Source organism: Lutjanus erythropterus, chromosome 9 (assembly GCF_056507025.1).
Source record: "Lutjanus erythropterus isolate fLutEry1 chromosome 9, fLutEry1.hap2, whole genome shotgun sequence".
Lineage (NCBI taxonomy): Eukaryota > Metazoa > Chordata > Actinopteri > Lutjaniformes > Lutjanidae > Lutjanus > Lutjanus erythropterus.
In genome coordinates, this window is record NC_139325.1 from 7539326 (window position 1) to 7560124 (window position 20799).

Sequence of the window (20799 nt, forward strand, 5' to 3'; positions counted from 1 at the left end):
AATTGAAAAACTCAATGGTAATGTCTCTCTCCAGAAATCATGACTCATTTAATCAAAATAATCCATGCATCAGCACGGGATGTGAACGTTAACGGCATCCTCCTTGGCTGAGTTGTATGTTCTACTGAGGTAGCCAGCACGTTGGTTCAGTCGAAAGAAAATAGTTCTTGTATGAAACTGCTCACAACAAGTGGTGTGGCTTATTTTGAGTGAACAGGTCATGATTTCTGGTAAAAGACACTCGTGTTGAGTTTTTCAAATATATTTTTTGGTGCTTTGGTTCAAGCTGAGTACCATCTAGTCCCATTATATTGGGGAGAAGGCAGACATCTCTATGACTGATATCTGCAAAACTCTACAACTCACACCAAAACTATCTAGATGGATAAACAGCACTACAGGCCAGAGGAAAGTACTACACAAAGTACTGTTTGTAGGATACATTCAGCGTTGGTTCGGGTCTGCACATGGGATTTGTTGACTGCAATGACAAACCTTTCCACAGTAAGCCTATGGGATCTTTAAAGGAAAATTCATTCAGTCAGAGTTGAGGGTAAACGTCATCCGTTGAAACAATAAATTCCTCAGTGCCGCTACATTGACCAAGAAAGCTGAGTTCTCCTGCTCAGAGAGCCATGCCGGCAGTGCCTACACCCCCCAGGATGCATTTCAGCTTCTGATGCCCATGTTCACGCTGGGGAGGAGCTCTATGACAAACACAAGTGTCATTTGAAAAAAAAACACAATTTCCTCTTTAATTTGATACCAATTAGGTTGAGTACATAGCATTTTAGACAAAGTTTATTTCAGCATACTTCTAAAAACAGCAAACAAAATAACATGTAGCACATGTAAATCTGCTGTAAATAGTTAAGATGGAATGAATCTCAGTCTGCCTCAAAGAAGAGAAAATAACTTCAGGTCAAATTTGTATAAAATAAGATCCACAACGTTTCTCTCTGTTTGCTCTCTGGGTCAACATTCAGAGTCTGACAACAACAGATCCTTCACCTGATATTGCTGGCCTTTCAAAATAAAAGAGACATGTCCCACACCTTACCCACACAGCTCTGTTATGAGAACAAATACCAGTAATGTGGCTGCAAATGTAGGATGTTAACACCAACAAAATCACTGTGACATCACTGGTGCAAGAAGAACAACAGATTTTGCAGCAAGAGAATTCAGTTTTCTGTCAATGTGGCGGCACTGAGGAACTGACCACATTTACCACCAAAACTGACTGGACCTCCACATAAAAATGGTGAATTTTCCCTTTAACATGTGTGTGTTAAAATGGATTGGTCATAGCAAAGACATAGGCTACAGGCAGCTGCAGTCCAATGTTGACAATATGCCATTTCCCCACCCCTAATGCTCCTATAACCAGCCCTGCTACAGTTCCCAGAGTTCCCTGCCATGAGGACCACCTTCCAGCCACAGCAGCCGCTGCACCCACAGATACCCCCGCTGCTCCCACCACCCCCAGCAGCGCTCCGGCTTTTCCCCCTTCTCCAAGCACCGGGGATAAAACCTCCACCCCGGCCAGTAGACCCAATGCCACTAATGCTGCCCCTGCTATGACCTTGACCTCTCCAGCTGCTTGCCGCACCAGCGGCCCCCCCACCGCAGCCCCCAGAGCCAGCTCGCACAGTTTGGCCACAAAGAAAGCCGTGTTCAGAGCCTCCAGAGAGGACTGCTGGTTCATCCGAGCGCTGATGTTTTCTCTGGACTGGTTCTGCCCGGCCACTCTCATCTTCATGGCAGTTGTGACGACCACCTGGCCAGCGTGCAGCGTCAGCATGGCGATGACAAATGTCGCAAGCATTCCCATGCATCCAACCAGCATCCAGAACTTAAAGTCTGAAGATTTCAGAAGCAGGTAGGCGATGACTGCAACTAGAATCAGGAGGGCTATGAACACAGACTGATGGCCTCCGTATCCAAACACCCCAAACCCTGATGTTACTATGGCAACCACTGTCATTGGTATTCCTGAGAAAGCCAAGAAGTCCACATGTTTGAGCACCACGGTGTTGATCCAGTCCTGGATGGTCCTTTGCTCCATCTCTGCCTCCTCATTCTCCACCTTCCTCCTCTCGATCTCCTCCCTCTGCCTCCGCTCGCTGTCCCACGTTATCCTGGGCTCTGACCCGCTGCTATCACCTCCCTTCTCCAGCATCAGGATCCTGTGCTCCATCTGCACCGCTACCCTCTGTCTCTGCTGCAGCTCTGTCGCCTCGATCTGCTCCCTCTCCCTGGCCCAGACTGGAGGGCCCAAAGTGCAGCAGGACTCCCCCTGCTTCCACAGGAACTTCAACACAAAGTTCAGTGGCGGTTTGAGTACGGTGAATATGCTGAGCGCCCACAGGAGGCCCAACATGCCGTAAATCTTCACAATCAATTCAACAGTGACCCCAAGGGTGGCTCCGCTGAGCGTGGTCCCAACAGCCCCGGCGAGTCCCGCTGACACCCACAGGCCAGCAGAGTCCATGTGGGAGGCCCCGCAGCCTCTCGTGGCCACAAACACTGAAGCTACCGCCGCCGCCAGGATCACACCAGCTACCACTGAGGTCATTGCAATGGTCAGTGCTGTGGCTCCGATCAGGGTCCCCAAACCCAGAGCACCCACTGTCCTGACCTCCTCCACCACTGGTTTCAGTGGACCGGCTGCGGTCAGCACTGACAGGATCCTGTCCACTGGGTCCTCTGTGGCTCCCAGTGTGCAGCCTGCCACTGCTCCCAGTGCAAAGCCCACAGCTGCCTGCATTAAGGGGCTATGAGTTCCTGAAACAGGACAAGAACAAAACTGTTAACCACTGAAGAAGTGTCATTTAATGTGATGTTTGTGGTAACGACTTCAGTGTGATGTATTATTCATAAGCTGGTTAGGTGTAAGGATAACGCTCATATTTTTCAATTTGATTTTTGTGTCTAAGTGACTAATGGGGCAAAACAACACATTTTTGTAATGAGTCCAGTATTTAGCAAAATCGCTGCAGCCAGCAATATAATCCTTATGGGCAACTGCCCACCATTTTTGTTTAACTAGAAACAGACGATTAATCGCTGTTCTACTAACTAAGCAGACTCCATTTATGGAAACAGGAATTTTAACATTTGCATCATTATCTTTATTCAAACTCATTCAAATCTGAGCCTGTCAGTGGCAAAACAGGGACTTGTAGTGGATGGACTTTGACATTTGCAATTGCCCATAAGGGTTACATTTAAGCTTGCAACTGACTGGCTGCTGTGGTCTCAGTAGCGGACCAGTTTTTAAAATTGTTGTCCACATTACTCCCTTGTGTTTCTGAACCTCATGCTTTTCATTTCATGACTAACAGGTTAGAGCTGCCACACACCCCATGCAGAGGATGCTGTGACGCATAATCTGTCAAAAATTTGTCACTGGCAGAAGAAGTGAACTGCCAGAATTGAGTAGCGGCAGAAGAGGAAGATGTTCTGTAGCATGAGAACATTGGTGCTCAGGTGTAGATTGGCGGGTCAGAGAGCACCACGACCCAGCCACAGAGCGTCAGCACAGAGCGAGGCTGCTCGCACTACAGAGAACACTCCAGCCTCCAGGCCTCTCAAATTGTTTCAGCGGGGGATGGACACGCACAGCTAACGTTAGCCATCTGGTGACAGTGATGTCACACATATAATATGAAGTGATAAAAAAAAAAAAAAAACACAAGGTCATATTCTTCTTAAAACTGTCTTCACAAAAACACCATTTTCTCAGTTTTTGGTGTGAAAAGTGGATTTTTTGATGCAACCAACCAACATTCAAGTAATTATAAAAAACAATGAATGAAGCTCGAACAAAATATTTTTTGTGTCTGAAACTATCAGATCTGTTCTTTCTTTTGATATATTCCATGTTAACATATTCACAGAACTGAGGTCGTAGCGTTGTAGCATTTTACTTACACATTGTCCTTATAGAAAAAGGCATGTGATGAATAATGAGTTATTGATTTTCTTGATTTCTTTGAAGTGAAAGATATTTTATTTTGTCTAATGAAATACTTTAAATGTAAAACCTTTCAATGACTACTCAAATGTTTACTTTTTGTGTTAAATGATACAGAACAGCAGAATTTATCTTTCTCTATTCAAATGTACCATATGTGGATCCACCATATGTCAGTGGAAGGCTTAAAAATGCATTTTTCATCTCATCTCAACTTTAAATGTACCAGTGAATGACTTAAATGACTTCCTGTTGAGATGTGTAGGTGAGTAAAGTCACCATGTGTGAGTAACATATGACCAGCCTGCAGTCAGAGACTAAACAGACTGGTTGACCAGGTTTCACTGGCACAGACACCACGCTGCCATGATTCCTATCTGTTCACACTCTGTATGTGACTTTTACTCCTCAAGACATTAAACTATGACTGAGATAAGAAGGAAAAAACAAACTACAGACAAGTAAAGGTATGAGTAGTTTTCATGCTGTTGCTGTAACCATACAAAATTAGAAATCATTTCATATATACTTGTAAAAATGAATGCACTTGAATCACAAAACCAACATGTTTACACTGCTAATGTTGTTCTGCTAAGTATAGTTTACACAAGCAAATCAGGCAAGCATACATCTCAGCTTCCAGTCATTAACACAGAGGAATGAAAATGCAGGTTTAGAAAGTTTAGAATGTCTTTACCCAGTTTAGTGTGTGTCATGTTGTTGTGAGATGTGCAGCAGGCTGAAGAATCCTCTTCCCCTGTAGTTCTGTCAGGTTTTCTCCACACCTGTTTCTGTGTGTTTGAAAGTGCTTCTTTTCCCTGTTTATATGACAGCAGCCCATTTAGGACACACCCACTACCGGTTTGTCCTTTCTGTATCTTCTCTCCAGGTGATCCTATCCTAATCTCCAGGATCTCTGTGCAACACTGGCATTCAGGGTTAAAAGTGAGGCAGCATTCCTGCGCTACACTATCTGTCACCTGTCTCCTCATCCTCTCTCATCTGCCCATCCTGTCTGTCAGTCCCCCTTACACCTACTTCTCTGAGAGCAGGCCAGGAGGTTTGAGCCAGGATTTAAAGGAGATGAATTTGAGTGAACCTGATTATGTGTATTTCACTTTGCATTTATGTCCCTAAGTTGAACTAGATTGTTGGAGTTGTTGGAAATTTACTTCAATTGTAGCAAATTTCAGAGAAATCTGAGATTTTTGTTGCACAGTTAAATACATAGTGTGAATTATTATCTTCTTCCATTACGTGATATTCTGCCAAATACACAGACATTGCGATACACTGTTACATCAGAATCAGTATCAGAAATACTTTATTGATCCCTGAGGGGAAATTGTTCACATTACAGATACTCCTTTCAAGAACAGAAAAAATATGTCACATAGTGCAATTAGAAGAAAAAAAATAAAAAATATGTACAGTCTACAAAATATGCACAGAGACAAAATGGTAATAATAGATAATAAAACAGAATATATACAGTAAAGGTATGTGCTTTGTTTTCACAAACAGTAATATACTGTTATTTTACATATATACTGTAATAGAATAGAAGTAGAGATATAAAATAAGAAAAATACGAATTATGTACACAATGTGCATTGTGATACAAAAATATATATTTATATATCAGTGTAAATAGAAATGATGTATGACAGACTAGACAGCAAAGTTATTGCACAAGTTGAATTATTGCACAGTTAGGTTATTGCACAGGATTATGTATTCAGTCAGCAGTTTAAATATAAATAATATGGAGTAAGTTATGGCTTTATAGTTGTAGACAGGGGTGAAATTGTCAAAGGGTCACTCAGAGGGAGGAGTTGTACAGTTGCTGTGGCGCTCAGTGGTGCATCTTGGTGGGATGAGTCTCTCACTGAAAGTGTACAACAGCTGTTCACCGTCATATGACTCTAATGACTGTCATTCATACCTGGTTTCAGGTGACATCCAATGACTAACGGCTACAAACAACTTTCATTAAAATGTCAGGTTCCACTAGACTGACGCAATAAAATCAAAATGCACAGAATTTACGTGTTTTTAATGTGTATTTATTAGTAAAATAATGGTATAACTCATTATCTTGTGATTATCACTCTGTCTATCCACCATGAGTACATGTTCACACTGTCACTGTGTTTTAAGCAGTGCTACTTTTTAGAGGGAAAGAAAAAATAACATTTTGGAAGGAAAATGTGTACTTCTCAGTTCAACTATGGAAGAGGATATGAAAGCGCTGATGTGTCTGGCTCTGATCTGCAACCACAAAAAAAAGACAAGGAGTGGTAAAAAAACAGAGAGAGCATGGCTACAGAAACTTCTAAAAAATAGAAGAACAAAGTGTTTGCTTTTGAACTGTAAAGTCAATCAGTGCATCCCAACCATCATATGTATTGTTAGCTGAAGCAGTTCACTGTGAAATGCCTTACACATCATCTACTGTCACAAATACCACACTGCCCAATGTGAATAAATTCTATCCCACAATTCTGGCCTGTAACAATGGTATTTTGGGGAAACGTAACAAGATTTGAAGTGGTAAACACAACAATGCACACACTTTTCATAACGTCAGTTGATCGACATGTGGATGTCTGTTTGGTTCCATAAGTATCCATCATATTTTGTTGTACAGGTAGAAAAAATGACAGATTTTCCATGATTTTGATATCAAAATACAAAGCAATACATGTTTTTTCTATTTCATTTTGGCATATATAGTTAAGTGGATGCACCATATGTCAGGGGAAGGCTTAAAAATGCATTTTTCATCTCATCTCAACTTTAAATGTACCAGTGAATGACTTGAATGACTTCCTGTTGAGATGTGTAGGTGAGTAAAGTCACCATGTGTGAGTAACATATGACCAGCCTGCAGTCAGAGACTAAACAGACTGGTTGACCAGGTTTCACCAGCACAGACACCACGCTGCCATGATTCCTATCTGTTCACACTCTGTATGTGACTTTTACTCCTCAAGACATTAAACTATGACTGAGATAAGAAGGAAAAAAGAAACTACAGACAAAGTAAAGGTATGAGTAATTTGCATGCTGTTATTGTAACGTCCAAAATCAGAAATATGTTGTTGAAAGATGGACAATGAAGGATCCTTCACCCCTGAAGTTATAACATGAGTTGACTTCACTCTGTGAGTCATATATGTGGTTGCTGGTGTTCAGTGTCACATGTGAGGCAACATTTGTTCACTACACTATCTGTAGTGTCACCTGTGTCTCATCTACCCCATCCTGTCCATCCACTCCTTTACACCAGTTTCTCTGATAGCTGGTTGACAGAAGATACTGACTGATTTCATCCTCTGATAAACTGAGGAATTTCAGTTGAAAAGGTCATGGACTGCATACTCAATTTGAAAGCATTCAGAGCAGTTGCCAGGGCAAATAATCCTGGGACCAAAGGTGCAAAGAACATATTGCATTTTGAGAGATTATTATACTGCTACTGAAACACATTTTTGCGTGGCTTGGGTAGAGCTGGCAAAAATTGCAAAGGTCTGCAGGGATTGGGCTTGGGAGCTAGTTGGCTCCATGGCATCCTCTACAAAATTTCTAAGTTGAAGCCCCCACATTTAGGTTTCATCTAAATGTACCAAAGTTGGTTGGCAAATGTACTTGCCCAGACTTGCAACAAAGCCTCTTGGAGCCACAGCCTAAACCCAACAGGAAGTTAGTGATTTTGAATTTGCTGTGCAGTTTTTGCACAGTTTTTGCTATTTACAGGCATTTTACTTTAACACTCTTCCTAGAAAATTATTACCTTGCGAGGCAGCTGGATTTGCGAGATCATCCATTTTGACAGGGTTCAAGTTGTGAAGCTGTTGGACTCAGGGATGAACTGATTAGATGTTAGTGGTCAGAGGTTGACTGCCGACTGCGACTTCTCAAAACACAAATTTAACACACATATGTAATAGGATAAAATGATGAGGTGATGACAGTTTATATTTGAAAGGCCAAAGGTCAGTGCCTTTTTCAATATTTTATTTAGATTTTATTTCAGAGGAAAAGAGACACAACACTGAGGCAGCCAACAAACAAGAGCACCTCTTCCCATCCCATAATAAGGACAGGAAGGGTTTTCAGAAATATACTGAGGTATATGTTAAACTGAACACAAAAATCAACTTCACTGTGACATAATATTCATCTCTATATCAATCCTCTGTATTTGAAATTATTCACAGGAATCACACACATCAATATAGTGATAACTTCTATTTTGCCAAAAATAAACTAAATACATTGTATTAAATTCCTTCAAAGTCTGGACATCTGGTCATACATGGATGTATACGACTGGTTGGCAGAAGCATACAGCCACATGCATGCAAAACTTTGACTATGTCAGAGAAGTGAAATCTTTGTATTCATGAAAAGGTGACAACTTGTCCACATAACATATATGCCTTCATTAATGTTATACAGATGGCCAGTGTAACACCATAAAACCCTGTAGATCCCAGAGAAGCTGTCAGGAGTCCAGCAACCCCTAACATTGTGGCTCCCATCATCGCCACGCCAACAATGGCAAAACTCAGAGCCACCTCCATTAACACTTCGTTTCCACTGTCATGTTCCCCAGTGTGCTCTGTATTTTTTAGCAGCTCTTGGGCAAATGGCAAAAATACAGGTATGACAATACTATTGAATGAGATAAAGTCATTGTGAACAGCCACAAACACGACCCCAAGTATCAGCACAGCACGAGACCAAAGCTGTTCTTGTGTTGACATGATGGCAAGTCCCAGAGAGACCCCAGAGGCTGCAACAAGACCTGATATTAGTCCAAACTCTCCACCGGTAAGAAGACACAACTCAGTAAGACCGTGAAGATTTAAGTGTTGGGGATTTGCATCTAGAGTGTACAGGATCACAGCTGTAGGGACAGAAATCCACAAAGACAGCCATTCAGCTTGGTCTGCCCAGAAGCTGACTGACATGGCACCGAAAAGAGCGCCAATCAGCCCAATCAGCATCTCCACTGTACAGACCAGAGATCGAACTGTGTAAAAAGTTTCATGGAAACGCAGAGTGCTACTAGAATAACTTTCAATCCCCAGTCCGAGCAGGATTCCAGTCACTGGTACCAGCAGCAGAAAGCTAAGTGTCATGTATCTGTAACTGGGCTTTCTGAAGGCTAGTAATTCAGCCAAAAAGCCCATCAGAAATGCAGCTGGAAGCAAGAGAAAAATGGCACACGTTAATCTAGGTTCATCAGAATCACCAACCTGACTGGACCAGACTCCAAGGTGGATCGTAATGAACGTCACAACAGAGAAGGTGAGCATATTTTCTGGAGTTGCTGTTACTGGCTGTTGCTTATGTATGAGGATTAATGTGAGGCTGAGGATAAATCCCATCAGACAGAAACCCCTCAGTCCCAGGGCCATCAGTGTTAAAAAGGCTGATCCAAAGACTGCTCCTGCAATTCCACATCCCAGAAATACTGTTAGCCCTACACAGCTTGTCTTCAAGATGGGGTGAGTTTCCCTTTTCATCATCATCATAGTGGCACCAGATCCCATTGCAGTTCCACAGGCTACAGATAGGAAGGCCAGGCAGAGTCCAAGACACCCCAAGAGAGATGACAATCCATCCAGACCTGCTACTTTGACAAGACTGTCAGCTTTAAAATACCACGACAGAGTTGTTACTTCTGCTGCTCTCTTTGTTGCGAGGTTAAGTGCAAAGGTGGCAGCAGTGACTTTCACCACCACTCTCATTTTTTTCTCTGTAGAACACAAAGAAACATTTTCAATAACAAATGTAATCTTAGGAAATCTCTCTGTCCATACGACCAAACTCAATAACTTACCCATTCCTGTGGCTTTTTGTTTGTGTCAGTCCAGACAAGTAAAGTCAACTCCACAAGTAAAACAAGGCCTCGGCTGGTAAGAAGTCATGTGAGTGGAGTGGTAGATATGAAAGTGGAAGTTAACGAGCCTTTATGACCAAAGTCTTAAAGGAGCTTGGCACACCTTGTGTTGAACAACAATACAACACTCCTTGATTTTATTATTATAAAATAAGATAACATGTTTTATGTTTCCATACACCCATGATCAATAATTTCAAAGGCTTTTACAGTGAAGGAAATAAGGATTCAACGTTGTTGTTTTGTTTTTGGTTTTTTGATTAGGCAAATTTCCAATACAGCTATTTCCATAAAATTTAAAAGTTATATGCAATAAAGTGGAGTGACACAGGAAAGTATTGAACACAGTAAACCAAATACTAAACCAGCTGATTCTGTTCTTTTAACTGTGGTAATTAGAATCAGCTGGGTTAGTACATGTTGTCTGCACTTCTACTCTTATAAAAGGGTTACCCACCTCTGAATGCAAGAAAACAAGGCATCTGTTGCCAAGCTGTCACACAACATCTTATCATGGGTCAACACATTTCCCTTTTTAACTCTATCAAATACAGCAGCTTGGTCACTGGCCCTGCAAACTATGAGGCTGTAGGTTCCCCCGAGTATCACTTTCACACATGCAGGGCTCTGTGGTCATTAAACATGTCACATTTCATATCAGTAGCCACGTTGGAAATATGTTTCATGAAAAGAAAGTGTTGACTTGTTGAATATTGTTAATACTATTTCCCTAATCTCTATGTATCATAAAATGTTCTTGTGATATTTAAGTAAGTGGTACACCAGCAGTTTTTAGAAAATTTGGGAACTCTGACTGAAGACTGGTTTAAAAATATATACAAAACAGAAGTGACGTGATTTCCTGACTTGTCCTTGTGTGTCAAACTCCAACTACACTGGATCCTACAGTCTTCATAATGCAAGCAATGTTTTTTTTTTTTATTTAGACACAGGTTATCGTCATGTGTAAAAATGGCTGAGTGCCCCTTTAAATCATTTATCAATAAATGTACAACTACTTTAATTTCTACCTGTTATTGTTGATCTCATCCCATCATATTCCTCTGTAGCTGTAACTGTCTATTTCTGGCAGTCAACTTTCTCATTCAAACTCATGGCTGGACTGGAGATGCAATAAGAGACTTTATATGAAAAGGAGTTTTGTAAAGCTGTGATATGGTCTATAATCCCTGTGTGGTTACTAGAATCTCTGTTGGTAGATTTGGAATGACTTCAAATTGTGACAATAAATGAAAGTGTAGATATAATGACTTTTATAGTTCTAAGGAACATAAATATACAGACAGTTTTTACAGGCGAGTTGAAAGATCCAAGAGCATATAACACAGGCCCTGCAGTTGTGGTTCTGGTTGAAATATGCAAAATAAAATGCTTTATATATGCAGCATTTAATGTATATGCGAACTGTTTTCCTAATTTAAGTTGTATTAGTGTTGTATTTTTCTTTTTAGTTATTTAAAATTATATAAAAATACTAGTAAAAGTTTACTGTTTTCAGGTTGTATACAGGGTAATGTTAGGCTTTCTGAACTACACAGAGGTGGGATTGTGGGCCATTTGCAGCAGGGACACCCCTGGAAGAGGGCCTGAAACCAGAAACAACCAGGTATCCAATGGCAATATGAGAGAAAACACCACAACAATATATTTCTGTATAAATATTTGTGAATAAATTGTTTGCAATTCCAATAATAAATACTGGACACTGTATTTAGTATAATACATAGTATAAGACATTTTCATGACAATTGCAAATGACAAATAATAATATTTTCTGGAGAAAATTCGTCTCACAGGGGTTCCCATGTCAATGAAGTGGTTTTGCAGCATGGTTTCAGCATACTGATTTCATTTTGGATTGGAATGTTCTCATCTGCCCCCAAAATTCAGTATTTTAAATAAATTTTCCTGAATATACTTATAAACTTTTACTTAAGTTACATCTTCATTGCAGGACTTTATTTTGCAGTATTTTACAGTCAGGTATTTATATGTTTACTTTTACTCCTGCCTGAGGAGAAAGGACTGATGGGAAGAATCTGACAAACCGGACAGTCTGTAGGAGTGCAGGATCTCCAGTAGATGGCGGTAATAGAACTCTGCTGTTGAACCTCAAAGGGGAAGAAATACCAGTGGCGGAACCTTTCTTCTGTGGTAGTTGTACTCTACGGAACAATTTTCCTCAAACTCCATGATGGCAGCCCTGGTGAAAACACATGTGCAGATATCTGGTGAGTTTTATGTTATTTATTCAGTCGTGTTTCCACTGGAAAAACTTGAGCAGTGTGTCTAATGTGTTTAATCTCACAAATAAACGCTTTAAGTTGACTAACGCTGCTCCCTTCACTCTGTGTGCTGTGCATGCTACACAGCTAGCTTAGCTTTAGCCCTCCTGTTAGCCAGCTGCCAGGGTAACGTTAACTTAAACTGAAGTAGCTACACGGTTATACTTTTTATAGAGAAATGCAGCATTGTAGAGTAACATTATTATACTAGCTTAAGTCACAACGATGAGCAGTCAGAGGTGGATTAAAAGTCATTAAAATAACGTTATAATACTGTGGAGCCTGTGTCTCTCTGTGCTCCAGCTGTGAGTTAGAACAGAAAACTTCATTCAGGAGTCTCAAAACACCACTGGACCAGCTGTACAGTCTTCATTCTGACATTAGATACAGTAGCTTTGTTTGTTGCGTATTAATGAATCTCCATGATGCCAAATAAATAAATAAAATTAAATGTAAAGTGTCAGTAGAAGGACCAGCCAGAGTCCAACAAACCAAATGTGGGGCAAAGAGTATGTTCGTGTGGGACAATGTTGGACACGTTCCAATGCTGATAGAGTCTAATGACATTCTGATGTCAAAAAGTAAATATTTCTATTGTGCCTCTCAGATCGTTACATCTGTATGCTTTGTCCTCTGGTTGATTCAGTAGCTCACAGTCTGCTGACCTGTGTAAGTACTGCAGTGTGGTAAACACTGAGGCTGCAGCTAACAGGCTGTATTTTCATTATTTTTTGATTAATCGTTGAGTTGATTAGTCTATAAAATATCAGAAAATGCTTTTTAAAAATGTCAGTCAGTGTTTCCCAAAGCCCAAGATGTCGTCTTCAAGTGTTTTGTTCTGCCCCAACCCAGAAATATTCAGTTTAGTGTAATAAAAGGAAAGTATCCATAAAATATTCATATTCAAGAAGATGGAATCAGAGAATCTTGACTTTTTTCAAGATTTAAATTACTCAATCGATTATCAAAATAGTTGGCGATTAATTTAATATTCATAATAGATCAATCATTGCAGTTCTAGTAAACACTAGTTATTTCTCTTATCTGTCTTGCATCATCTTATGGGTCATAGATCATAAATCTGCACATTTTCTGAGCCACATGTTTCTTGTGAGACTCACATGAACTGTGCTGCTTCATGTCTCATCTCCTCCAGCCTTCTCTGCTGTCTTCACAGCCGCTGGACAAAAGATAGATTCTAGAGAGTGTCTGTTCTGGTTTCACTTTTGAAAACTAATATGGGACATTTAAAAGGTTATTACTTCTTTTCCCACAAAATTAAGTTCAGATTCTAGATAAGGAATTTAAAATCGGACAGATCTGAAAATGCAGACCAAAGCTGGTGATGTTCCTAGTTTAACAGCTGTAAATCATGTTAAGTCTGTCGAAAGAGGTATTTAAGGCAAAAGGCTGAGTTTTTCTCTTCAGGAGAGTTTACATCATTGACTGATTTTCTTCGGAACAAGTTTAGACTAACAAGAGACATTTTAAGTTCAAGCCCGGCACTTAAATACATGTAATATTTAAGTCGAGCACTTCAATCTGTCATGTGTTTATGTTGTGTGTTTAAAGCTCTGTGCCTCAGATTCATTTTTTCTCTTGAGCATCTAAGAGTGCAATAAATGTTTTTGCTGAAAAAGTAAGGATTGTGATCTCAGATCTTGGTGAGAAAACTGGTGATTCACATTTTACAGAGAATGGTGCAGCCCTCTTGTCTCACTATTCTGAGGGAAGCCACAGGAAACCTGATTTAGAATTGCCTTACTTCCATACTTGTATTTAAGAATGCATGTTGTATGTACTGTGCATGGCATTTAAACTTTCAGGAAACATCAAATAACAACTAGAAATAAGTGAAGAAGAAACCAAATGAAAAGTCCTGAACAGAACATCAGTAGACACAGATCCACTCAGCACGGCCCAGTCAGTCTCCTCATTGCACTCTGTGTGTATCTGTGCAGCAGACATGTCAACATAACAGACATAATGAATACTTACTAAGCTACAAATTCACAATATATGTGCATGTGTGTAATTTAAACATTTATTGTGTCTCAGGAGACAATGCAGAGCCTCAGCTTGAGGACAACGATGACCACAGTGATTCTGGTGGAGGGAGCAATGATGAGGGGTCAGATAATGAAATGAGTGATGGAGGAGAAAATGACAAAGGTGGTGATGAAGGCAGTGATGGGGAGGAGGCAGAGGATGAAGACGGAGGAGAGGACGAGGAGGGAGAGGACGGTGACGCCAATGCTGGCTGGGCTGAGGCCATGGCAAAGATCCTGAGGAAGAAAACCACTGAGAGCAAAAGCAGCATCCTGGTGAAGAACAAAGAGCTGGACAAGATGAAGGAGAAGGAAAAACAGGAGCAGCTGGAGAGGAAGAAACAGGTAATGAGCTTTCATATTGTATAATGACAAGTCTATCTGTGTCTCACATAGAACCCTGCTATATGCAACTAACTAAGGTTAAAAATAACAAAAACTCAGTTGAATTAAATCTGTAATCCGCTTTTATTGTCTGAAAAGATAGAAATCATTTTGAGAGGTGTCTTAAGACTGCATTAACCCTACAGAAACATAGGAAGGTCCTTCAATTTCAGATGCTTGACAGCTAAAGAAACTTGGTCAGCATGATTCAGGCGAATGTCACACTGCTGCCATCCTGTGTGTGTCACCACTTCAGCCGACAGATTTTCTTACCAAGTGACGACCAGGACGCACACTTTGTTGGCTGTGTGGACCTGATCTTTTCACATCAGAGATGATCATCGTCAGTAGGGCTGCACAATTAATCACAATTGCAATAAAATCGCAATATGGCCAAATGCAATATCCAAATCACAGTTTTTTGAAAAAAGAAAAAAAGTGCTGCAGAGATGACCTGACATAAAAATCTTGTTCTCCAGATAAAAAAAAAATATTTGTATGGTTCGGACTTCAATAAATATCACATCATCATGATTTTAGTAGATTTTTATTCAGTGAATTTGAAAATTGTAATGCAAAACTGATCATTCCCTCTATTGTACAGCCCCAATCATATATGACTGGTACCTACTGAACCCAATTGCAACACAGATTTCAGTCCCACATGCCTGAACTGTCAATTAAAATGTGTGTTTGTGTGTGTGTTCATAAAAAAAGTGAAGTGAATTTCCACCTCATGCAGCACTGTGGATGTGCATCTGAGTTCATTGCAGCCTTTGACTAAGCAGTGAGGTGAACAGACTCCAGTTGTTTCTGTTATTTTCCTCTAGTGCTGAACAATTCATCAGACTTTTATTGAAATCACAATATGGTGTACTGCAATTCCCAAATGGGAGGAGGTGTAGTATTTGTTAAAGGCAAAATGTGTGTCAGAATACCATTTTCAATGTAATATCGTTGTGTGGCAGATGTCCTGGCCTTCACATCGTATTCTTAAGAAAACATTATTCTTTGGTTCAGATTCCTGCTGAAATCACACCAGAATTGTTTAAATGTGTGTTTCAATGACAATGATAATAATGATGTAAAAATAATCATTCTCTGTAATATTACAAACCATATTGCAGTTGTATCATCAGTCAAAATAATTACATTCAGGTATTTTTTCAAAATCATTCATTTGGTTTTGCTGCAGCATGCTATGTGTCCAGAGTTAATGTCCCCTGTGGACATTGTGTTTCTGACCTTTTAGATATCGAGTATCGAACTAGCATTGTTTCAGTCTCAAGTATCATTTTGAAATAGAGTATTATGATACAAAACTGGGTATCAAAGACTGGGTATGAAAATTTTATTTATCATAATAACACCAATTCCAACAGCCGGCAGGACGTCCAACTAATGTTTCAAGATAATGGTGTGTAGAGGGTGGAAGCAGCTGGTGACACACAGGAGCAGAGGCACACTGTGCTCAGCTACTTACATGATGCCATGATGAACACATTAGTTGGCAGTGTGGGTGTTTCTGACCCCAGTGATGGGAAGCAGTGATATGAAACACTAGATGTGACATGTCATAATGACTTGACATTTATATTAATTAGGGATGTTCCTGGCAACTAATTTCCCTGTCAGTTAAAATCAAATTTTAATTGAGATTAATCAACTGGTCTAATTGAGTTGAAGCCGTTAATCATATTCTACAAAAGTCAAATCATATTTTAAATGCAGCTGAAATGTGTGGCAGTATGAACACAGCACACAGTGTTTACTAGAGCTGCAACAAGTAATCCATTATTAATTTACTACTATTTTGACAATTGAATAATTAGTTTGAGTAATTTTTTAAAGAAAAAAAATCACAATTGTCAGAGTTTTAGCTTCTTCAATGTGTATATTTTTTTGTTTCTCTACTCCTCTGACAGTAAACTGATTATCTTTGGGTTGTCAGTAAAACAAGACATACATAAATATAAATTACATAATTAATTAATTAACCAAGAAAATAATCGTCAGCTGGAATTTGTAGAATACCAACACAGCAGTTCAGCTTTCAGTTTTATTTAGTATGTGAATTTATTAAGTGTTTATATTTATTTATATATTTAACAGTTAATATATTGTTCAATTTCAAGTACAAATGTGCCTTAGCTATTAAAAAAAAGATGTTCTTTAATGTTGTCACTTTGCTCCTTCGTGTTTTATTTAAGGTATGTGATCAAACAGTGTTACTGTTTTTAACAGTATTGTTTTAAACCCACCAACAGAAAAAACCCAAACTATAATCAACCCTGAGTGATGATGTATTTGTGTCTCTGTCCAACAGGTTGACAAGAAACGAGCGTGGGAGATGATGTGCAGGGAGAAACCAGACATAGTGAAGGACCGCGAGACTGAAAGAGTCCTACAGAGAATCGCTACCAGGTCTCTATAACTTTCTTTACCCAGTGTTTAGCCCACTCTGAGACTTTGAACATGAATTATAATTTTGTATTTGAGACTTCTTCACCCATTTGCTGTGTGTAATTTTTCTCTATAGTTTTTGTGAAAAGCATAAAGGGAACTGTAACTGTCGTCTTGTGCTCAGGGGGGTGGTGCAGCTGTTCAACGCTGTGAGGAAACACCAGAAAACCATTGATAACAAAGTGAAGGAGGTTGGGGGCTCAGAAAGGAAGAAGGCCAAGATTCTGTCCTCTGTCTCTAAGAAAGACTTCATCGATGTCCTCAGAAGGACAGAAGGAGGCAGCAACAAGACTGAAAAGGACACTGTAAGTTTAATGGTTTCTTGTCATTGCTTCATGACAGTGCTTGTAGAAAACTGATATCCTGTTGATGGTTATGTTCTCTGTGAAGTAAAGTAAAACAACTTTTTGTTAAGTCATACATAATATTTTTAACTTGATGGTTTAAATTCATATTCATCTTCAATTCAACATCCTTGGCTGACATAACTGTCTTTCAGAGGCTGTAGCGGGTTCAATTTTAGAGCTAGTGAAGGTACTGGTATCATATGAACCTAGATCACCTAAGACATCCACTGGTGGCTTGTTGGGAAGGGGACCAAAAATGCTCTGAAGTTTGGCTATATTTTATTGATTGAAAAACTGACCTGGGCATTTTCCAGCTGTCCCTTGAACTCTTGCCTCAAGATATCTAAATGACAATGGGTTCTGTGGGCATCACAATGTTTCCCCTTTACACACATGTCCACTGCATGTTAATCGCATGATGACTGAATCCACTCTTGTGGATTCAAAGGACTTCATGCAAGAACCACTCATACAAACAGATTTGTTCTTGTCACATTCACCAGCTTTGTGTTGTAGAATCATGTGCAGTCAGTCTGCTGGTATCCAAACCAAAGTTTTTCACTACTGACTATATTTCATTAGTCTGAAGACATGTTGAGTTTAAAAAATAAATCACACTTTATTATTATGTTTGTCTGCATTTCAAATTGTAATTGTAAATCTACACATAAAGCCTCTCATCATTAATTGAATGATGTCAGGTGGTTTGGCTGTATATCTGCACATGCAGGTTTATGAAGTTACTGTTCATGGGAACATCCTCACTTATTCTGTCCTTGATCTCTGTAATGAAAACTTCACCTCGACCTCATCCTCCTCACTGCAGTCATTGATAGCTTTACTGTGGTGAGTTGTTTTTTTTTCTTTGAAGTCATTTTCATATCGAGACGTTCCTTCTTTATTTCAGTGACAGTCTGACCCTCAGGCAACACGGCAGAACTCGTTTTTCCTGTTTCTTTGCTTTAGAAGGTCTTTTAATTATACTGCTGATGCTGTTATTTTCCTCTCCAAACTTGTAAAGTTCTTTTTTCTCTTTGATGCCATTTTCATGAATGAACACTTCCTGACATGTGGGGCAGGAAGTGTAGCCTGATATGGTATTATTGGGGCACTGATTATGCTGATTTAAAAGTCTCACGCACGTGCACTCAGATACACACAGGTGGATCATTTATGAAGTTAACTGAAGTCACAAGCGTTTGTAAATTCTGACGTGAGTGTTCATACAAAAGTAAGACAAATTTAAGATAAGAATATGAAAATGTTCTTGCATGCGGCCCAGTGAGCCCTGTTGTATTGTTTTTGGCTTTGTATTGGCAAGAATCTGCCGATACAATACATATCATGATACAGGGTAATGATTCAATATATTGCAATATATTATAATACTGTAAGCAAGATTATATATTGCTATTTTTATCTAATTTTAGGAAAAGTGACATTGTATAAAGAACAAACCAACATATGTATAACATTTGAGTTAAAGTTTGGTAACGCTTCTATTTCCATAATTTCATGGTAAATACATGGTAATTACCAAGTAATATAAATTCTCAGAAATTGACCACAAATTTCATGGTAAGTATGTGATAATTTGTACGTATTGTTTTCATGCCGCTTCTATGTGGCAAACTGTTGACCCGCTATCTCCTCTCTGCTGCTGGATTAGATGTTTGGATGTATCACAGCTACAGTAGATTAATGAAAACTAGGCCTGGGTGACACAAGCTGCTGTGTCAGTCTCCATTCTTGGCCCATGCTGCTGCGTCACTGTCTTATTGCTGTTTAACTCTTCATGAATGAGAGTTCAGTCATCTTATACATCAAACCAGTGAGAGTAAAAGAATTAACTTGGCTGTTTTTATTTTGCAGAATGTCAAACAGGTTCAATTCTTTATCTTTTCATAACTGTTTGTAACAAACCATGATTTCACAGAGTGCCCTCATGGTGTCACTGTTGCTTTGTGAAAGACAGTGAGACAGTGAGACAGTGAGCATGTCCTGTAGTGTAACTTATGTGTGTGTGTTTGTGTGTGCGCAGGCTGTTGCAGCAGAGGAGAAGCCAGCCTGGAGCGTCCTCAGAGACGACTTCATGATGGGAGCCACCATGAAAGACTGGGACAAAGACAGTGACGGAGAGGAGCCTGGCCCACAGTCAGGAGGCGGGGTGGAGGAAAGTGATTCAGACTGATACCATCCACTCACACTGAAGGGACTGTGTTCACCCTGCTGTGATGTCTTCAAGGACCCTGACCTGCAGAGAAAACTGCTCCAGCCTCAGGAACGTCCCTCACATGTCTGCGTCTGAAAGTGAATCCATGAGAAAATCAAGTAGCAGTTCCCCCACTCTGATCAGTCTGTGGACTGAATGAAAAGGAAAGAGAAAATCTGGAAAATGTTCCTTTACTGACTGTACACACAACAAAATGTTTTTATAGCATCTCATTGTGATATTTGTTGCTGAATATATTGTGCAGAGGAGGGAATATGTGGAAACAGGAGCTGGTCCTCGGGATGTGCAGCTGCAGGTATGGAGTTCCTGCCTCCATCATGGATTCTGCCTCAGTTTGCTCCCATTTTTGCAACAAACTATTTTATTATTGTTGGTGTGTGATGGTGTAAACTCTGTAAATAGTAAAGTTTTGTACAGCGCTGGTTTATTAAACAGCTCATTCATGTATGATCTTCAGTGTTCTCTGGTCTGTCTGTAGACTGGACTTGTATGCTCAGAGAATAGGGATAGATTTTGCAGTGGTTGTGTGAGGTACCCCTCCATACTCAGTGTGTTACCGACAGTAGATGGCAGTCAACACTCCCCTAGTGTGGGACCCAAGCAACATACTGCTTTGGACAGGGTCAGCAGCAAAATGCATTTAAGCCACCTAAAAAAAAAATCTGCTTCGTTTGAGTGTACATACATTGTTTTGCTTGTTTTTATTTGTTGTGCAGGTTACCATCTAATTGACATTTGTATATTCATCACATGAATATAAAGTAAATGGATGCTTTAATACTTTTCTCTCAGGAAAGGCCTGTTCAAGGGGGTATTACGTGACTTTTCTCTCATCACTAGGAGACGATTTTTAATTGTTTAAATAGACTAAAGCACCAATGATTAATCAAATAATTATTAATTGTTTTTCAAATGAATTACTATTTTCATAATGGATTAATCAGTTGGAGTAATTATTTAAGGAAAAAAAGGCCAAAACCTCTGATTTCAGCTTTGTAAATGTGGACATTTTCTGGTTTCTTTACTCCTCTCTGATAGTAAACTGAATATCTTTGAGTTGTGGACAAAATAAGACATATGAGGACATCATCCTGAGACTGACTGACATTTTTCACCGTTCATTCA

At 39.7% G+C, this 20799-nt stretch overlaps 2 protein-coding genes across 2 annotated transcripts; one reads left to right on the forward strand and one right to left on the reverse strand.

The window, feature by feature from the left end:
• Positions 1–1110: 1110 nt before the first annotated feature.
• On the reverse strand, positions 1111–4842 carry LOC146321015 (uncharacterized). The gene is made up of 2 exons (XM_084726000.1): positions 4677–4842; positions 1111–2787 (listed from the first exon to the last, which is right to left on the reverse strand). The coding sequence occupies exons 1-2, from the start codon at positions 4693–4695 to the stop codon at positions 1292–1294; spliced, it is 1515 nt and encodes a 504-aa protein (XP_084582126.1). The 5' UTR covers positions 4696–4842; the 3' UTR covers positions 1111–1291.
• Positions 4843–12015: 7173 nt separating this feature from the next.
• rrp15 (ribosomal RNA processing 15 homolog) lies at positions 12016–20121 on the forward strand. Its single transcript, XM_084726002.1, has 5 exons — positions 12016–12145; positions 14258–14592; positions 16958–17055; positions 17219–17399; positions 19483–20121. The coding sequence occupies exons 1-5, from the start codon at positions 12106–12108 to the stop codon at positions 19630–19632; spliced, it is 804 nt and encodes a 267-aa protein (XP_084582128.1). The 5' UTR covers positions 12016–12105; the 3' UTR covers positions 19633–20121.
• Positions 20122–20799: the final 678 nt, after the last annotated feature.

Bases quoted from the DNA above. Each gene is read 5' to 3' on its own strand.
- rrp15 (XM_084726002.1), top strand. From the start codon at position 12,106: ATGATGGCAGCCCTGGTGAAAACACATGTGCAGATATCTG. The intron at 17,056-17,218 runs GTCTCTATAACT...TCTTGTGCTCAG, and splicing joins CTACAGAGAATCGCTACCAG to GGGGGTGGTGCAGCTGTTCA. The intron at 17,400-19,482 runs GTAAGTTTAATG...GTGTGTGCGCAG, and splicing joins ACAAGACTGAAAAGGACACT to GCTGTTGCAGCAGAGGAGAA.